Raw genomic sequence first — 18,798 nt, forward strand, 5'->3', positions numbered from 1 at the left:
GATTATCATTAAAACAAAAAATGTCAAAATTTAGCCAAAACAACTGGTCAAAATTATTATTATTTTTTTGTTTGAGGAGGAAGTTAAAGGTTTAAACATATCTTTAAATCATTGTGTATATATATATGACCATGTGAAACAAAGTTACTTAGCTACAACTCAGCTATCTAGTTAAGATACATATGACAAAACAAACATGGAAATATAAACATTCAGCAAAATAAGGGGAAAAAATATGAATTTTAAATTATCCAAATGTTACATATACAGTTGAAGTCAGAATTTTTAGCCCCCCTTTGATTTTTTTTCCTTTTTAAATATTTCCCAAATGTCTAGAAAAATAGCTAGTCAAATATTAATTACTGTCATCATGATAAAGATAAAATAAATCAGTTATTAGAGATGAGTTATTAAATCTATTATGTTTAGACATGTGTTGATAAAGTCTTCTCTCCGCTAAACAGAGATTGGGGGAAAAATAACCAGGGGGGCTAAATATTTAGGGGGGCTATTATTCTGACTTTAACTGTATGTGTGTTAAAATGGAAAAAATGTATATAAAGACTATAAATTACAAATATTCAGTATGTGTGTAAATAAAAATTTATCACAAAGCAAAAACTTATTCTGATAAATTAGACAAAAAAGAAAAATGTAATGAATAAACAACGGAATAATAGATAACCACTGACATTTCAAATCAATCCAATATGCATTTTAGTGCATTGTTTTGTCCTAAACATATACGGAAAACACCCTATACGTATCTCATTAAAATGTACAATTATAAAAAAAGAAAAGAGGCAGACTAACCTGAGTGCTTGCATTGGGCTCAGGATCAGGCACATAGGGATAATGAATGTAAAACATATCATTCCGGACCATCTTCTTTCTCATTCTACAGGGTCCCTCAGTCATGTCCAGCTGAAACTTGTCCAGGTGGGAGCCAATGGGAGGCCCCCAGAGACCCCTCTCCCGAAGCAGCTCATATTCAATGCCTGCCCACTCATCCATCACATACTTCAGTGCATTCTGCTGCCTCTGCAGAAAAACAAAATCATTACCTTGATTAGTCATTCCACTACAACTGGAATTAAAAAATGAATTACAGTTCCAAAAAAATCTGAGTTTTACATTTTGCAGCAATGTCAAATCCCATTTCTGGAGGCAACGGAGTTTAGCTCCCACAATAATAAAACACAGCTAAAACATACTAAAACAAGCTAACAAAAGCCTTCCAGGCAGATGTATTGGAAAAAAATATTGGAGCTATGATGACTCTCTCACCCCCTATCGCTCATTTACTGTCAACAATTTGGGATTTCTTCTGCTCATAGGTGGTTGCAAAAGAAACCACATCCCATCTATTTTAAGTTCTCTGTACTGGATATTGCATAGATTTCAAAATTTTGATGTTTATATACAAAGTGTTTTGTAAACAATATGAAAGTGTTTTATAAGCAATCCTGCATACCTAATCCTTACAGAGATGATTAAAGACAACACAATCTTATGATATCACTTGGATAATAAACTAGTTATCTCCCATATTCACCCAAATCTAGACTGCAATGCAGGAGTCTAAGAGCTTTTTAAGTATCATGGCTGGACCTAAGTTATAATCCATTACAAAAGCACCTACAGATTTCAAAAGTCTTTTAAATACAATCTGTATTCTTGTGTCTTTGATGTCTTGTGCACATCATATTGTTTAATATTATAACTTAGGTGTTGGACTTTTTTAACAGCACTTTGGTCAATCAAAGTTGTTTTAAATGTGCTTTATCGATAAAATAAATAATCAAATTGAAGAAACTAAAGCTAAGATTGACAGGAAATCAAGGCCCAATCCCAATCCCAATCCCAATTCTATTTTTGTACCCCTTCCCCTTACCCTTGGCCCTTAAATCTAAGTGTGAAGGGGAAGGGCTTCAAAATTTACCCTTAAGAAATGGGACAACACTACAGCACCTGCACACGTTATCATATGTCATCGCAATCTCTTGCTTTATATGAGATCAGATGGTGGCAACTGCTGTAGTGATTCCAGTTGTGTCATTTTTTTGGTATTTATCTTCAAGAAATCACCAAAGGAATATACAGTATTATGTCATCATAACAATCTAATGTAGCAATAAGATAGTAACAATACTGCATTTACACAGTAGCCATATTCATCTTTGTAAACACACCAAAAACAACATTAACATTATAGCAGACACTGTAAAAAGGTCATTCCCAGCCACTAGACTTTTTTTGACAGTGTGTTCGAGTGTCATCGAGTGTCAGAATGTTGTGGGACTGCTGTACAGGAGTTGTTATTATTATTAATTATAGATAGCAAAATTTAGTGGTTTTATTTTAGCGTTTTTTTTTAAAGCATGACGGTGAACCAACATGGTTATGAATATATAAAAACATAAGCTTAAAGATACTAATTTATGGATCTCCTTACTTCAGCTACGCAGCCGCTGTGGCTGATGTATTTAGGGAAATTTTCTTACCCCTTGGTTTGGAGTGTGGTCCTGAAAAATCTCCATTCAAAGGGCTATCTACTCCATCCCCTTAGCCCTACGCCTTCAAGCTAACGAGAATTGGGACAACCCTACTCCTTCACGGGAACGCATAAAACAAGAGGGGATAGGGAAGGGCTAGGGGGTAGAATTGGGATTACAATTCAGTGTAGTGATGTATACTCCAGATGCTCACGCACAACTTGCTCTGTTTGAGGCAAAGCAAAGGAACTTCACAGGCGCTCTGATAGGGAGAAGAAACTGTTGAATAAAGTCATTATTTTTGTTTTATGTGTGCACAAATGTTTTCTTGTAAGTATGGTCTAATAAGAGGATGTCTGAACTTTGAACAAGTCAGAATTACTGCTGGTAAAGGAGGATAAGAGAGCTCTCGGATTTCATCTTAAATATCTTATTTTGTGTTCAGAGGACCAACAAAGGGTTATTAATAAAAGAATTTTCATTTTTGTGTGAATTCATTTTTTAACCCTACAGGAGAAAGTTTGGACACTATTTAAATAGCAAACTTTACCTCTTGATGCTCTTTGTACTGCATTGCTACTAGGTCCCGAACCACAGCAATATGTGTGAACATCCACTGGAAGGTCTCCTGTGCACAGTCAAAACTAGAGGTGAGTATAAACTGACAATCAAAATCAGCTGCAAGTTCAGCTACAAAAGCATTGCCAGGTCTGCGACAGTTGTTTTTGTCAGGTACCTGTGCTGAAAGGTTGTTTTTGTTCATGCCACTTTCCTTCTTGCTGCGACGGGAGCCGGTCAGTTTGGACAGACCAAAGCCACTGCTAACTCGAGACAATTTGGACTGATTTGCTGGGGCGACAGTCTCACCTCTGCTAATGCATTTCTTTTCATGGACTAGATGGAAAACAGAGAGGGAACAGCAAAAATCTTGAACAAGACATAAATAGCAGAGCGACAGACACAGAGACGAGAACGAGCGTGAAAGCAACAAGCTGCTAAAATTAAACTGAGTGGGAGAAGCTGCACATATGAAGGAGTTCTGAATTGAACACTTGAGCACCATAATTCTCATAATATAACTTGCAGTTTTTTATTTGAAATATGTTGCTATAGAAAATAAAGTCAAGCGAGCACAACATACTGTGTTGTGATTGGCTACGATATTACCAAATGAGATTACAACAATGAGGTTTTTTTTATGAAGGAAAATGTATCCAAGCTTATAAAAAACATACTATTTATGTGGAAATCCTGTCAAAATGAAAGAGACAAGAAGACTAAAGCCCACCCTATTTCAGAGTGCATTATACTTTGTGTGTGTGTTTGCGAGCGTGTGTGTGTGTGTGTGTGTGTGTGTGTGTGTAAAGGCTGATTTATACTTCTGTGTAGAGTGATCAGCGTGACCCACTGTATGTATATATCTGCATGTTGTTTGTGTTGCTCTGCAAAAACAATTCCAAAACACTAGCTGGCAGTAGGTTTTTATGTACCTCTGTGTCAAGTTTTTTGCTGGTGTTTTGTTTTTTCTGAACGTTTCCTTAATGTACAAGTAGCTAAAACTCGCTCATTCAGAGGAGGGAATCGGTGGACGTGCAACTATAATCATAAGATAAACGCAAAAGTTTCCATCTGGAGCTCCTTCACCGGACTCGACACTTGTAAGCACTTGTGTGGTAAAGTTACATTTTTTGAGAGGTGCGCAACATTTTTTAGGGTTATACGACCTTGCGAAGACTGCGCCAGACCATACACATGCTCTCGACCCAGAAGTATAAATCAGAATTGAGAGAGAGAGGGAGATTAAGCACTGACAAAGTGCAGAGCCTCAGATTAGAAATCATTAACATTCATGACCATTCCAAATATGGTCAAAAGTGCTTCTGATTCAAGGTGTAATTTCTGGGGATATAAAAGTGCATATACTATCAAATATAGCAAAGGGAATATACCAAAGCCAAACCCCTTCTATGGCAGTTTTAAAGTAAAAACTTATGGATTTCAAAAATGCTGCTACTTATTCTACTCAGTGCCTCTGTTAAGTTTCGTATGTTAACCTGCAACATAATCTAAGTAAAGACACATTTGGGGCTGGTGTTTTTTTTCTTCAGTCAGTTGCCTGAAATGTTTTCACAGTCACAAATATGACAGAAATGTTTACAAAGTTGGTAATCGTCAGTAATTAAATTTGACCTGAAACATATTCTTTGTGGATTATGATATGTGGGAGAATCTAAAAAAATAATATAAGTGAACATGTCTTTGTATGTGTGTGTATGTGTGTGTGTGAGAGAGACTGGATGCATTTCTCACCCAGGTGGTTCTGCCAGCTTTTAGCAGCAGGTTCCTCTAGAGCAGGTCGAGCGGTGCCGATGTCCACATGTCCTCTGTCATTAACAGGCAGAGACACTTTAAAAATATCCTCCAGCATTTGCCGCTTACTGTGCATGAGCTCCGTCCACACACGATTCACAGCCTTGAGCAACAACTGACGACCTGGGACACATAAGCAGAGTTGGTCAGATAAAGATTTTACACAGACCTCTCTAGTTTTGGCTTTTCATAAAGTTTTTGTTTTTCTTTTCAATGTATTGAAAATAAAAATATATATACAGTGCAAGTGTTTTATTAATCACACTTTAACAATTAGTATCTGTGGATTTCAATGACAAAACATATTTTTTAAAGGCGCTTTGTCAAAATTAGTTTTTATTCTCTAGCACTAAGCCATAAACCTTCACTTCAGCAACATTTACACCAAACTTCAGCTTTATTCATGTACATATATACATATTCTGAACTTTTAGAAAGTGATATATTTATACAGCATTTGCCAGATTAAATACATTTTATTCATAAAAAAAACAATTGCTCGAATAACTTTCTGAAATTTATTTTTTATTCCCTCTAAAAAAAAACTTATGTAATAAGTACAGTTATAATACATACAGTCTAATATGTAAACATGCACACTGACATCTACTGTACAGATGTATGTATAAATATTTATGCATCTTTGAACATTATATTTTTGCATTATAGGTTTTCTAAACGTTAGCAATCAACATTGTGATAACTATTAGTTAATTATTTTATTTTACATTGATCAGCATTGTCTTACCTTTATAATGGATTTAAATCAGGGTGCATAAAGTGTTTTAAACTCTCTGTGATTGCAGAACAGAGAAAAAAAAACTACCTTCGCTGACATCCTGGCTCTGCACACTGTCCGACTCATTCTCAGATGGAACAGCCACATGCCAGGTGGTCATTCTTGCTTCGGCCTCCAGACCAAAGCCCTCCACACTACTGTAAAACAAAGAAAAAGCTGCATTTACATGTGGCACAGTGATACCCCACACAATTTTGACTTTATCAGTGCTAAATCATGTGACGCATTCATTCAGTTTGTCGGTCAGTGAATAACACAAATCTGTCAAACAGCAAGAACGATGAACTATCATCAGATGCTGGAAATCAGATGAGTTGAAGGTATTGATCTCCAAGCGTCAGCAGAGCACAGGGGCTCAGAGTAGCAGCAGCACTGAACGCTAATGTGATTCCGCTCTCATTTCTCAGTCTCTCTGAAGCCAAACTTCTGAGTCAGCCTGAATGTAGAGCCATGACAACATAAACCTCCCCCTCGAGTCTCTCACTGTGACTCAAAACAGCACAGAACAATCCTCAGACTGGGATTATTCTTTGTCACAGCTCATACATAATGTCCAGCCAGCTGTCTTTAATTTAGTTAGATGGAAAGAGCCATTTAACAGCTCATATATCACGTGTAGCTATCCAAATATATTTCACATTTGTAATTTTCACAGATTGTCTCTGTCCATTTATTTTGTAACAATAGAGCTTGCAAAATATAACAATACTATAAACAACAAATCAATTCTTCAAATTATCAATTTAAAACTAAAGATTTATTTATACGTCATATAAAATATAGATCCCTTTTTTATCTAAAGTTTTTATATTTATTTTCTTACTCATAAATATAAATTTGATGAAACATGAAAAATCAGGAGAGAGTTGAAATTTTGTTGTTTGTAATTTATTTATCTTTTTTTGTTGCAATAATTCATTGAATTTAAATGTAAATTTTCCATTGCTAAAGATGTTCAGTGACTAAGCTCTTATTTTAATGTATAACTGTTTAATAAACTTGTTTTGTTTAAATGCACCAATAATTGTTGCCTATATTCACAGAGAAATGGTTAAAAAAATATTTTTTTTAAATATATATATATATATGTGTATACTTTGGGTTTTGGAAATAATTAAATTATAAATTTAAAAAAAAAAAAAAATATATATATATATATATATATATATATATATATATATATATATATATATATATATATATATATATATATATATATATATATATATATATATATATATATATATATATATTTGATTATTTCTAAAACCCAAAAGTTCTAAAACAACAGACAAATCAAACACGCAATACAAATACAAGGATTCAACATAGAAAAATTATAAAATATAAACACATCAGAATGATCAAGAATCTAAAAATCCAGTCTTAAAAAGATGAGTTTTATAACATCTTCTTAAAGCTAGCTAGTGTGGAAGTATTTCTTACAGAATAAGGCAGAGCATTCCATAACCTGAGAATATAATAATATTCTAAATAGCTCACAGCAATCCATCTAAAGAGTTTTTAAACACAACTTTAAGAAAAATAAATGGATTCTGAATGTATTTTGATGCAAACTGATACTGCTTTATTGTTGAAATTAATAGTGATAATAGCGATGTGTTATTAACAATAACACACATATTATTAAAACCTGTATTATATTAATAATAATGCATGTTGCTAGATAACATTTAATCATTTAGTAATAACATAAATTAATTTTTCAGGAAAAAACAAATATAGAGAATCAGAGTTTCCTTGTCTGTCTAAAGGAAGACACACTATCTACCTTTCATATCAGATCAACCTTTTTAACCTTCAATTTTACTTCTTGTTAAATAAAGCATAAACTACAAAATCATAAAGCTCAAAATATGATACAGTCTCTATGTTTTTCTCTCTCACCTTCCCGTGTGCAGGTTGATCAAACAGTGGGCCAGGCAGGCCACAAACTCCTGGTCATGGTTCCCGGGACCCAACACGAGATTTCGGTTTACCGTCAGCACACGTAGTGAATCCAGCAGGGTGACCTGCTGCGGGACGGTCTTGTGTGGTCGTGAGAGCTGGTAGAGTATTGTTCGGTTTAGACAATGATAGACTGAGTCGAGAGACAAACCCTGTGATCGCCGTTTGGACTGTTGAGAGAGAAAAAAAAAAAAAGTAGAAAAGGAGATTTGTTCAGAGACCACCAAACACATAAGTCATGTTGGAATGCAACGTAAGTCTTGCACATGACAAACGTAAAAGAAAGAAAGAGAGAGAGTAAAAGTGCTGAACTAGTAACAGAAAGTTGGAAAGAAATAGCAGGATAATTATTGATAAGGATAATATGATATGATAAATATCATTTTATCATAATTTTATGATAAGTATCTATATGTGCCTTTGACATATTACACTGTGAGTCTTTCTTAAATGCATGGTGGGTAAATAAAGTGTTTGGAATTTTCATTGCCATATTTGTTTAATAATTAATTTCTCATCTTAAAACAGATAAGTACAGCTGCTACTAATGCTTATTATCATCCTCTTTAAACTTCATTCGAATGTTTAAAATTCTATTTGTTCACATGCTTAAAAGCTCTTGGTAGGATTTTGTTCATTGTTTTTGAAAGAAGTTTTCTATTTTTTATTTCCTTATTTGTTATTATCAAAGATGTACTGCTTAATAACAACGTTCATTTGAAACTGAATTGTTGTTACATTTTAAATGTTTTATAGTGACTTTTAATCAGTTTAATGTGTCCTTGCTAAATAAAAATATTCACTCCATTTATCAATTGAGCTTTGGTCCATGTACCAATAATCAATTGAGCTTTTAAAAAAAACGAAAATGAAATTTTCATCAGATAGACAAACTAGACAATATATTAAAACCAAAAAATGTTACAGAAAGATTCTGACTTTCTATTGTGTGATTTCTATCAAATACATAAATTCGTCAAAGACTTTTTGACATTGGGGACAAGCCTACATGTTTTAATTATAGGCAGAATGAAATGGTATGAGTCACACAACCACTCTTACCTGAGTGATCAGCTGAACGATGAAATCCACCACTAGCTTTGACTCCTTGTTGAACATGCCCTGCCACAGCTTATCCACCACACGTTGGGTGAAGTAGAAGACGTTGTTAACCAGGACCTGGTAACTTCCTCCAGTCGTTATTGGCAATGATGCCTCCTCACCTGTTGGAGAACATGAATCAGGTGGAGCACTGCACCAAAGAGTTTCCCTAAAGTCCCCAAGAAATCAAAACTATTCATATGATTTTGTTAACTCACATTGGCAGTTTTGTGGTGACCAATTCATCTGTGCAAGTTATTAAGGGCCCTATCATACACCCGGCTAAATGTGGCGCAAGACGCAATGCGGCACAAGGCGCGACGCAATTGTAGTTTGCCAGTTTCAGCTCGGCGCAAGAGTCAGTTTGACATTTTGCAGCACGCTGTTAAAATAGCAAATGCATTTGCGCTCATATGTGCCCATAGGCGTTCTGGTCTAAAAAAGGAGGCTTGTTAAGGCGCATTGCTAGTGCATTGCTATTTTGAGGAACTAAAATACACTGTTCAATAGACCAGCGCAGAAAGCTTTAGTTGTGCGCCTCGCTTAAACATTCCTTAATATACACAGGATGTACAGCAATACGCAAATATATTTACAAATGAAAAATAATTAAAGGATTAAAATATTACAAAAAATATTATTTACTAGCCTACATAAATATAAAAACCACTGCCTCCATGCCGTCTTCATCTCGGGGGGCTTTTTTAGTTTATTCATAACAATTTCCTTTTATATAGTGTCATTATTAGTAGTAGTATTATTTATTATATGCATATTTATATTTGTTTTATTAAAAACAAGCTTAGATTAGCCCACCTGTCAGGTTTTAGACCATATTGGGCATAGCATGAGTATTTGGATAAAACTCAGTTTTTTAACACATTTCGTTATTATTGTTCATTTATTCGTTTGTTGGAAACTAGAACTGAATTTAGAAATAGTTTTGAAACCAATCTTTGCGCTTAATAAACAAAAATAATTATGTATAGGCTAATGGATGTCTGTGCGTACAACACGTTTCCCTATCCACAAGAGTAAAAGCGAAAGTAAAGAATGAGGAGGTTCATTCTCATGCAGCAGATGCTCTGTTTAACTGTTTTCTTGCTAGTGAAATGCTCAGGGAATGGGAGATGAGACTCTGATTGGTTTATTCTCAAAACACACCTATAACTCATTAAGAGAATAAGCTCAACCCTGTAAGACCGTGCGCCACAGCGCAAAGCGGATTTTTCCGTCCTTAAAATAAGGACCTTAATGCTTTTGCGCCCTGCGCTTTGCACTTTGTGCCTGGATCGTCAAAATAGAGCCCCTAATCTTTATTTGAAATCTAAAAATGCACTTCCCATTTTTTCGGTTAATTTGTCAGATTACATGTATATTAGGAATTAGGCATGGCTTTTTTATAATCCTAAACAATTGTTGCATGTCAGACTGCACGAATATGGCTCCCATGTCACATTGTAAGATTTCAGCTGTCATAAGGTCAGACTGAACGACAATGAAGATGCGCAAAACGCGAAAGAAAACACCCCCGGAGTTTGATGTCATCCACGAGTGACACTTCACTATCCCGCGTTCTGAAATGATTCCTCACAGCAAACATAAACAATCTATAGCGGCAATTTTGCACACAGTGGGTCACAATAATAAAACCAGGAAGAAAAAAACTGTTTTGACATTTCCCCTCGGTCATTTGAATTGTCGCAAGAATCACGTCATCAAATTCGGAGCTCCTAATAGTTCTTGGATTGATGCTCATCACAGCTGTTGTCCCACTGCAGGAAAGTGTCTGAAATTTCTGACACTCCCAGAACTTTGTCGGAGGGAAAACCTGATTGCAACGGGCATTAAGCGGCTGTCAATGAACATGTCAAACCAACGATCGAAGACCACAGATTTTAATCTAGGATTTCAGGAATCTTTTAGGATTTCCTAAATTTGTCTCAAATGACAGAATTGAGGCTGAAATCTTACAGAGTGAGCAGGGCTTTACATATTTAACCACGCTGCTGCAAATGTCAGTTTACACAACAAACAGAAATGGTGAGCAGGAGGAGTCTGTTATGTTGTTATAACTCTCCCCAAATACTTTTCCCGGTCTTTCTGAATGAATAGCCTACTTTACTACATCCAATCAGCTCTCAGTAGTAGAAACAAGCCACGCCCACTGTTCTATCATTCAATATTCCGTTTCTCTAAGAACTGCGTCACATTACAAAAAAAAAAAAATTTATGGTTCATGGAGACTTTAAACTTAGAGTTGTTCTCCAACTTACCCATCAGCACATCTGCTGCAAGAAGCTGCTCCATCACACTGTCCAGGATGTAGGACTGAAACTCCTTCTGCTGAGTCCTCGTGGAGCGCTCTGGTGATGCCTGAAGACGAAGCAAAGTTAATGTTTACCCCCAACTGCAGGACGATACCATATTGGCTTCTAATAAAGGGAGGCAGTATGATAACAAATTGCATTTTTGCAACAGAAACATCATCAATAAGCAAAATGATCCATTTGTGATAAAGGCAAACTACAAATATAATTTCTATTATTTTATATTTAAAACTGTTAGATAACAGTTTACAAGGAAAAATACAGTATATTGCAATAAACAAAGCAACAAATGTTACCCAACAAGACCAGTAACAAGTTTATTTAGTTATTATAGTCAAAATGTTCCAAAAGTGTGTTAAAATGAAGAAAATTGCTAGAATGTTATACTTTAATTACACCTACACCAGTATATCTCAACCATGTTCCTGGAGGTCCACCAACACTACATGTTTTAGGGGTCTCCTTTGTCTGTTACACCCGCTGCAGGTTTTTCAGTCTTTGCTAATTAATTAGCTGATCTGAATCAGGTGTGTTTGGTTAAGGAGACACGGATTATATGTTAAGCTGGTGGGCCTCCAGGAACATGCTTCCACACATCATCAGCATATATTCAACATATTTTACATCTCCACTAGTTAAACTTTTTGTGGAGACTTAAAAAACTAATAAAACTGGCCTGAGAATAGAACCTACTATTCAAACTACCAAGACAAACTGAAAAGAACTGATCACTGAAATATAATTTAAACCAGACTGTAGCAGTGTCCAAAATCGCAACTTCATTCTCCATTAATCCGAGATGATCTCACCTCCAGAAGAAGATCAATGATGGGGGTCTGTTTGCTGGCAGGTGTCATGCACAGGTTGTCCATAATGAGGAGCCTCATGAAGTCAAAGACGTACTTCTTGGCTGGGTGGTTGGTCAGGTAGGTTTTATTCCCTACGTTACAGTATTCTGACTGGCTGCGGTTCATACCAGTATCTGTCACAAAGGCTTTGAACTCTTCTGTGGGTGAGCTTGCTTCATCATCTAAATCACTCACCTGAAGAAAACAAGATATCTGTCAGCATTATAACCAGATTCAAGTGCACACTGAACATGAAAAGAATACATTCTTAAATGACTGAGCTCCCAAAATGCAGTTACAATGATAAAGTAACAGCACAACAGCATACCATCTCTGAGTAGGGTCGTATATTGAAGGGGAAAACGGTAGCAGCAAGTGTACACAGGAAGTCCGGGCTGTGCCACATGGGTGCCAGATCTGGGATGTTGTGATAGAGATAACGGAAAAACTGCATGAGAGTGATGGGATATTCTCTTAGCCAGGAACCCTCCTCTTCTGACTGCCAAGGCTGCGGGGTAGATAAAGACAAATATTATAATCTATGTCAGCTCCTGCTTTGAGCTTAGTTTTAAGGGCCTGTGTCCAAGGCTATAATATTAAAAACATTTAATCTTAACCTAAAATAATTTCCTTTGATTTCTCTAAATTTTGAACACCAGTTTAGCATAAATTCTTCCATTCATTCAGAATACTTATTTAGCTGTAGTATAAAACCTTTGGTAAACTATTAACACTATGATAAATGCAACAATCACCATGGTGACAACAGTGGCTCCTGGGATACATGTTTGTGAGGCAGGCTGATTAAAGACTCACCAGGTTAAGCATGCTGCGCAGCATGGCCAGAAGCAGGAAAGCTGTTTCGGTGCACATATTGTGAAGGGAGCCCACCACTGTAGCGCTGGAGGCTGGGACGCCAAATATAAACGTCCAGATAGAGTCCAGGTCAAACTGAGATTAGAAGATGGGTAAAACGGTTTAATATTAAATATTAAAAATCTAAAACACAAAATGTATTAAATAGTGTTTACTTTTTTTTAAATGCACATAAAATTATATTAACTGCATCTGATGTGTTTAAACACAATTATTAAAATAAACTGTATTTCAATAACTTTCTTTAAAAAAATACAAGATACAAAAACAATATACAGGGGTTACAGAACAATGCTAAGAGAAGAAAGAGTCACAAGTGCAGATCATTCACATAAAGCATGCATGACAATCTATTGCAAAGTATTGTATTTTTGAACACTTAGAGGTCATTCACATATTGCCTTTTGTGCATGCAAGTTCCTTAATTCCAATGGAGGCGCGTGGCTTGTGTTTAAAAAACATCTTAACATTTTAGAATGCTGCAGGTTTCGTCATGAGACTAGAACCAATCAGCCTCATAATATTTACGAAATATACAAATTTCAGTAATAAACGCAGAATCATTATCTCAGACAAAATAAAGCACACACACACACTGGAATTTACTCCATAAACTAAAATAGTGTAAGAGCTTCTTTGTAGAATTGATACTGATACTGTATTTGTTTTTTGTTTTTCTTTTAACTTCTATTTATTGGATACCCTAATTTCAAGAGACCGCAGGATAGGGGGGTGGGGTATTTGAATTGATATATTAATTGATAAGTAGTACAATAGCTGCAGCAATGGCTTGTCAGTTTGTCCTCCTCTGAGAGAAGAGTTAATGGTTGCCTAACAACAACAGATGCGAGTACGAGTGCAAAGTGCATTGAAATCAGTGAAGGAATCAATCTGCCTTGCGCTTCCATACACTTTTAAACACGGTATATAAACAGCCCAGTATATAAACAGTCAACTTTAACCTTAGTCAAGAAATCTGAAAGATCTGAAAATGTGGAATTCAAAATCATAACAAAATTTGTACAGGGCTCAAAATGACCAATTTTGCTTTGTATCACTTGTGCTCCTTACTTTAAAAATTTAGGAGCACCAGCCAAAATTTTGTCGCACCCACCAATTATGAGCACTGTTGCTACAATTTTTATATTCATAGATTCATTGCATTTGAAATCAACACTAATCCAAACTAACAAACAAACAAAAAATATATGAATGCGCCCACCGGCCCTGCAGGCCCTGAATGAATCTTAGTTAATGATAATAACTGTGATGTGTTCTTACTGGTGGTGTCTGATATTTCACACGTTACTGACATATAACTTATTATTTGTATACGTCATCTTAATGGCAATGCAGGCCTTTTCATGTGCTGCAATATTAGTTTAATCTCAGTGAATGCAAGCCCTTTTGAGATGGTGTATGGGGTGTTGCATTTTACATATTGCTGCCATTAGCTCGGCTGACAGCAGCCTGACAATTAAATGAGGAATTAAACAGAATCTCTCACAGTTAAATTGTGTAGATGTGGTGAAAGCTGTTACCTGCAAACTCCGTCACACAGGCTTTATGGTGAATGCTTTAGGTCATTAATCTTATAAGAAAACTGACTACATTAAGAATATGAACTCATTTGTACAACAGAATAAAAAAAAGACATTTTTAAATTCCCTTTTCAAATGAAAATGATATAAAAGTACACTCCAATTCTGATAATATAAATGATAAAAAAATAAGAAACTGGAAAAAATACACAATTAAAAGAATGTGAGGAGTGGTTATAGACACACACACACAAACACAAACAGAGAAGACCATACAATTGATTAGTAGGAAAAAAGGTTTTGCATACTGACATGTACCTGCAGGCTCTCGGGCAGCTCTGTGATTGGCTGCTGAAAGAAGAGAGCCATAAGCATGAAGTAGATCTCTGGGACGTTGGTGTGTTTGGGCAACAAAGTTTGCAATACAGGGAATCCTGGGAAATGACAGGCATCTCTGTTGATTTCACGCAACGTTGACCTTCCTCCTGCGCTGCGACCCACATTAAATCCTAAAAGATGATACAGTTACCATTGTCATTATTATACAATTTACAGTCACTGTTGCTATTATTATGACCAAACATAATTGTACTGTGTTATCGCTGAACATTTAAAACAGCATGTAAATCTGATCAAATGTGTTGATACAAGTCTCTTTCTCACCCAGCACTGTGCCGATCTTATTAGTGAGCACAGAGTCTGTGTGATCCAGCCATCCTCCTCCAGACAGGCCCTCTTTAAACCGGCTGAGGATGGACTGGTTACTCAGCAAGACCACCAGGATCAAGAGAGCCGCAGTCACAGTGCTGGAGTGAATGTGTTCTTCCATAAACATCAGCAACCAATCAAAACCCAAGGTGCGTACAAGCTCCTCGCATGCCCTATGGGAGGAAGCAGAATGGAAAATTTGACTGGATTACTGTGTTTTCAGGAATATAAGAGGGACATGGGGGAATTTGTACAAAGCATTTTCCATAAGCTGCTAGTTTCAGCTTCACTTGATATGCATTTACTCAGGAATATTGTTTAAAATGGCTGTTGTTTATAGTAAATAGCAGTATAACTTTTGTTGTCTTTGTTCCTTTTTCTGTCTGGATAATATTAATGATAATATTTAATACATATGGTATAGCGTGAAACTGACATGATATTTTTTTCATGGCCACTTCACAATACAGTGAATAATTATTTATTATTTAAACTTTTAGAGTGCCTTTTAAAAATATACAGCTTGTTGCATTGGCAGTAGAAGTCCATCACAGCACCTTGCCTAAAGACTTAATAGGACAGTTATTTCAAACATTAACATTTTCATCTTAATCAGGCCAATGACATGAATGAGAAATTGATGCTCTATTTATAGGCCTATTGTTTGCAGCTTACGCCAACATCATAATAATACCATATACCGTATTAATTGCAACAAAATTTGACACCGTAATTTGATGCATAATTATTAAATATAATGTACTTGTTGTTATGTTTGTAGACATTTACAATATTTTAAATTATATTAATTATAAAATGCAAATAATTTACCTTTATGTGACTAATAAAACTTTTAAAATGTTTTCTCATGTAGTTTTTTCAGCAATGCAGTTTTATGACCTTATAGTCAGATCCGAAAAATATGTTAATATAATGTAAAAACTACAATTGTGCAATTAAATATACGTGCATATATATATATATATATATATATATATATATATATATATATATATATATATATATATAAATATATATACATTGTATTAACACAGTGAATTCCTAAGTGCACACAAATGGCACACTTAAGGCTACACCGAATCATTTTGACACATAATCAGCCCAATGCCAAGCGCATCCAATCTTAGATAACAGCCCTGAATCAGTAAGCTTAGGTAACAATGTTACAGTTGCTGTAAAATGCAGCGCAGCTTTCTGAGGTCTAATAATCCATGTATGATTTGATAAAGAGCCTCACTCACTGTGCATTAACCGTGCCCTTCTCTTTGCAGCTGAAGAGCTGTTTGAGCAGGATGTCCAGGAGTCTGTTCCGCAGGAGAATCAGGTTGGATGACAGAAGGCCTCCGAATTCCTCGTCAGCTCCTGAAAACACCCAGAAAGACTAGTAAGGCCACAGAGATAATACTAAAATCCTCATTCTATAGATTCTTGCATCTTATTACTAGCTCTAGATGAAATCACGACTGTTCAGTGCTGATTAATCAGGGAAAAACTGCAGTGAGTATTTACAAGGTGCAACCATCAAATTTGATCTGCATCTAATGTGTTACAGAAGTGCAGGTGCAAAAAAAAGTAAAGTTTGCTTAAACAATGACAATGCTTGGATTAGTATGGGTCTGATTTGATAAGTGAAGTTTCTTAAACTAATTTCGAGAGGAGCACGTGATAGGATTGACTACAGCTAATCCTTATCACTAATCAATAACTAGCCAATCGGATCACTCTAAATTCAATATAAATATCCAGCCTAAACTTCACTCCACATCTTCATTTTGGAACCCCACCCCCATCCATCCCTTCTCCCTCATCCTCAGTTCAGGCGACATGTGGCTCGGTAGCAAGGAGGTCGTTGGTTCAACAATAGCTGATCCAACCGATACTCTCTGTGCAGAGTTTGCATGTTCTCCACGTGTTCGCGTGGGCTTTCTCCGGGTATTCCAGTTTCCTCCCACACTCAAAAACCATGCAACAAAAGTTAAAGTTAAAGTTGAGAAGCTATCAAGAACTACCTGATCTCATATGCCTCCTAATGCTTATTGACCAGGGAGGAGCCTTGGGCTCATTTATCACCGAGCTCAGGGTACCCTCCCAGGACAGCATGCCAAACTTGCTTAAATAGTCAAGCATTATCTAAGTGTGAACTCTTGAAAAGGGTGATGTGAAACATTGCTGTATTTGTGCTAAAAAGCTTATGTAATATTTGGACTAACCTCTGTCGATCTTCTCCTCGTTTGTGTTCTCCATAATAACAAATTTCTCGCAGACAGCAAATGTTGGCAATGTTGAAGAGATAAACTGCCCAAATCTTTGAGGGGAAAAAAATCTGATATTATTTTCTGAATTATTTTGCAAACCTTGACATTAAAAAAATAATGATTTTATTATTCTACTTATTAAAATAATTTTCAAATAAAATAAAATTTAAATGCATTATATAAGGGCATCTGCAGGATTATAAAATAAAAATTAGAAACAAGTTTAAAACTTAAATGTAAAAATTATTGTAAATACATTTTTGACTTTACGATTCACATTTTATAAAATTGTAAGTTCCACAATGCAGCTTTTAACACATTTTTTTGTCAAAATATGAACAATATCAAAAATTGTTAATTGTTTGATTTTTGTGCCTGACCAGCTGAATAAGAAACTATAGTAGTCAACATTTAAAGTAGTTCAAAAATGTTTCTCAAATTTATACTAAAACAATAATGCCTTTTTTTGTTTAATAGCCTAAAGCCAACTTTGATGAAAGGTTTTGATCCACTTCAAATGTTGAATACTGTATTAGCTCAATATTTACATAACGTATTATCTCCATATTCAGTTCTAAATTTAAAGACCTCTTAAATATCATGTTTAGGACTTTTCTTTAACAGCACAATCTAAAACAGCCCAAAATCAGAAATATTTCCAGCATAATAAAGTTACTTCTGACACACATCTTCACTACTATATGGCTTAGACCAGTGGTTCCCAACCTTTTTCTCTGGGGCCCCCCCATGAACAAATACAAACATTGGAGCCCCCCCACCATATAAATACACACGCACGCACACACATATGTGCCGTATATATATATATATATATATATATATATATATATATATATATATATATATATATATATATATATATATTTACTTTATGTGTGTGTTTATGTGTATTTAGATAGGCTTTGTCTTAACTTTTCTTGGCTTTTCTTCGCCTCTGAAGAATCATTGCATTGACGTTTCTCTGCCATTTTTGTTTTGATTTTGCCTTTACGAGAAGTTGGACAAGCACATTGCGCAAGTGAGCAAAATGTAAAAAATAATTTAAAATTATTTATTTTAATTATTTTTACTATTATGTTGAAATTTTAAGCATGTGTGTTGTTTTGTTTTTTTTGGTACTTAAAAATACATATATAATAGTAGGGCTGATTTTGGGAAAAATCATAATCACAATTACTTTGGTCATAATTGTAATCACAATTATTCAAAACGATTGTCAGTTAAAGTCAAAATTATTAGCGCTGCTGAGAATTTTTTTTTTATATAAATATTTCCCAAATTATGTTTAACAGAACAAGGAATTTAACAGTATTTCCTCTAATATTTTTTTTTCTTCTAGGCTTATTTGTTTTATTTTAGCTAGAATAAAAGCAGGTTTAAATATTTTGAAACCTATTTTAAGGACAATATTATTAGCCCCCTTAAACAATATATATTTTTGATTGTCTGCAGAAGAAACTACTGT

The 18,798-nt window shown here is 35.1% G+C and overlaps 1 protein-coding gene across 37 annotated transcripts in view; it reads right to left on the bottom strand.

Moving 5' to 3' along the window:
- The window catches only part of wdfy3 (WD repeat and FYVE domain containing 3), a 147,924-nt gene that overhangs the window by 32,368 nt on the left and 96,758 nt on the right, over window positions 1–18,798 (bottom strand). For 20 of the 37 annotated variants that reach the window (XM_073951247.1, XM_073951243.1, XM_073951246.1 and 17 more), the window contains 15 exons: window positions 17,268–17,362; window positions 16,299–16,419; window positions 14,992–15,209; window positions 14,641–14,837; window positions 12,728–12,862; window positions 12,240–12,419; window positions 11,873–12,106; window positions 11,010–11,109; window positions 8,695–8,855; window positions 7,573–7,802; window positions 5,692–5,801; window positions 4,806–4,988; window positions 3,232–3,389; window positions 3,046–3,123; window positions 814–1,041 (listed from right to left, as the gene is read on the bottom strand). In XM_073951247.1, the coding sequence (XP_073807348.1) occupies window positions 814–1,041; window positions 3,046–3,123; window positions 3,232–3,389; window positions 4,806–4,988; window positions 5,692–5,801; window positions 7,573–7,802; window positions 8,695–8,855; window positions 11,010–11,109; window positions 11,873–12,106; window positions 12,240–12,419; window positions 12,728–12,862; window positions 14,641–14,837; window positions 14,992–15,209; window positions 16,299–16,419; window positions 17,268–17,362 (2,428 nt within the window). The remainder of the gene's footprint in view (window positions 1–813; window positions 1,042–3,045; window positions 3,124–3,231; window positions 3,390–4,805; window positions 4,989–5,691; window positions 5,802–7,572; window positions 7,803–8,694; window positions 8,856–11,009; window positions 11,110–11,872; window positions 12,107–12,239; window positions 12,420–12,727; window positions 12,863–14,640; window positions 14,838–14,991; window positions 15,210–16,298; window positions 16,420–17,267; window positions 17,363–18,798) is intronic. The other 17 variants (XM_073951250.1, XM_073951245.1, XM_073951248.1 and 14 more) reach the window with 1 other exon arrangement.

The sequence above is a fragment of the Danio rerio genome, chromosome 5 (assembly GCF_049306965.1).
Source record: "Danio rerio strain Tuebingen ecotype United States chromosome 5, GRCz12tu, whole genome shotgun sequence".
NCBI lineage: Eukaryota > Metazoa > Chordata > Actinopteri > Cypriniformes > Danionidae > Danio > Danio rerio.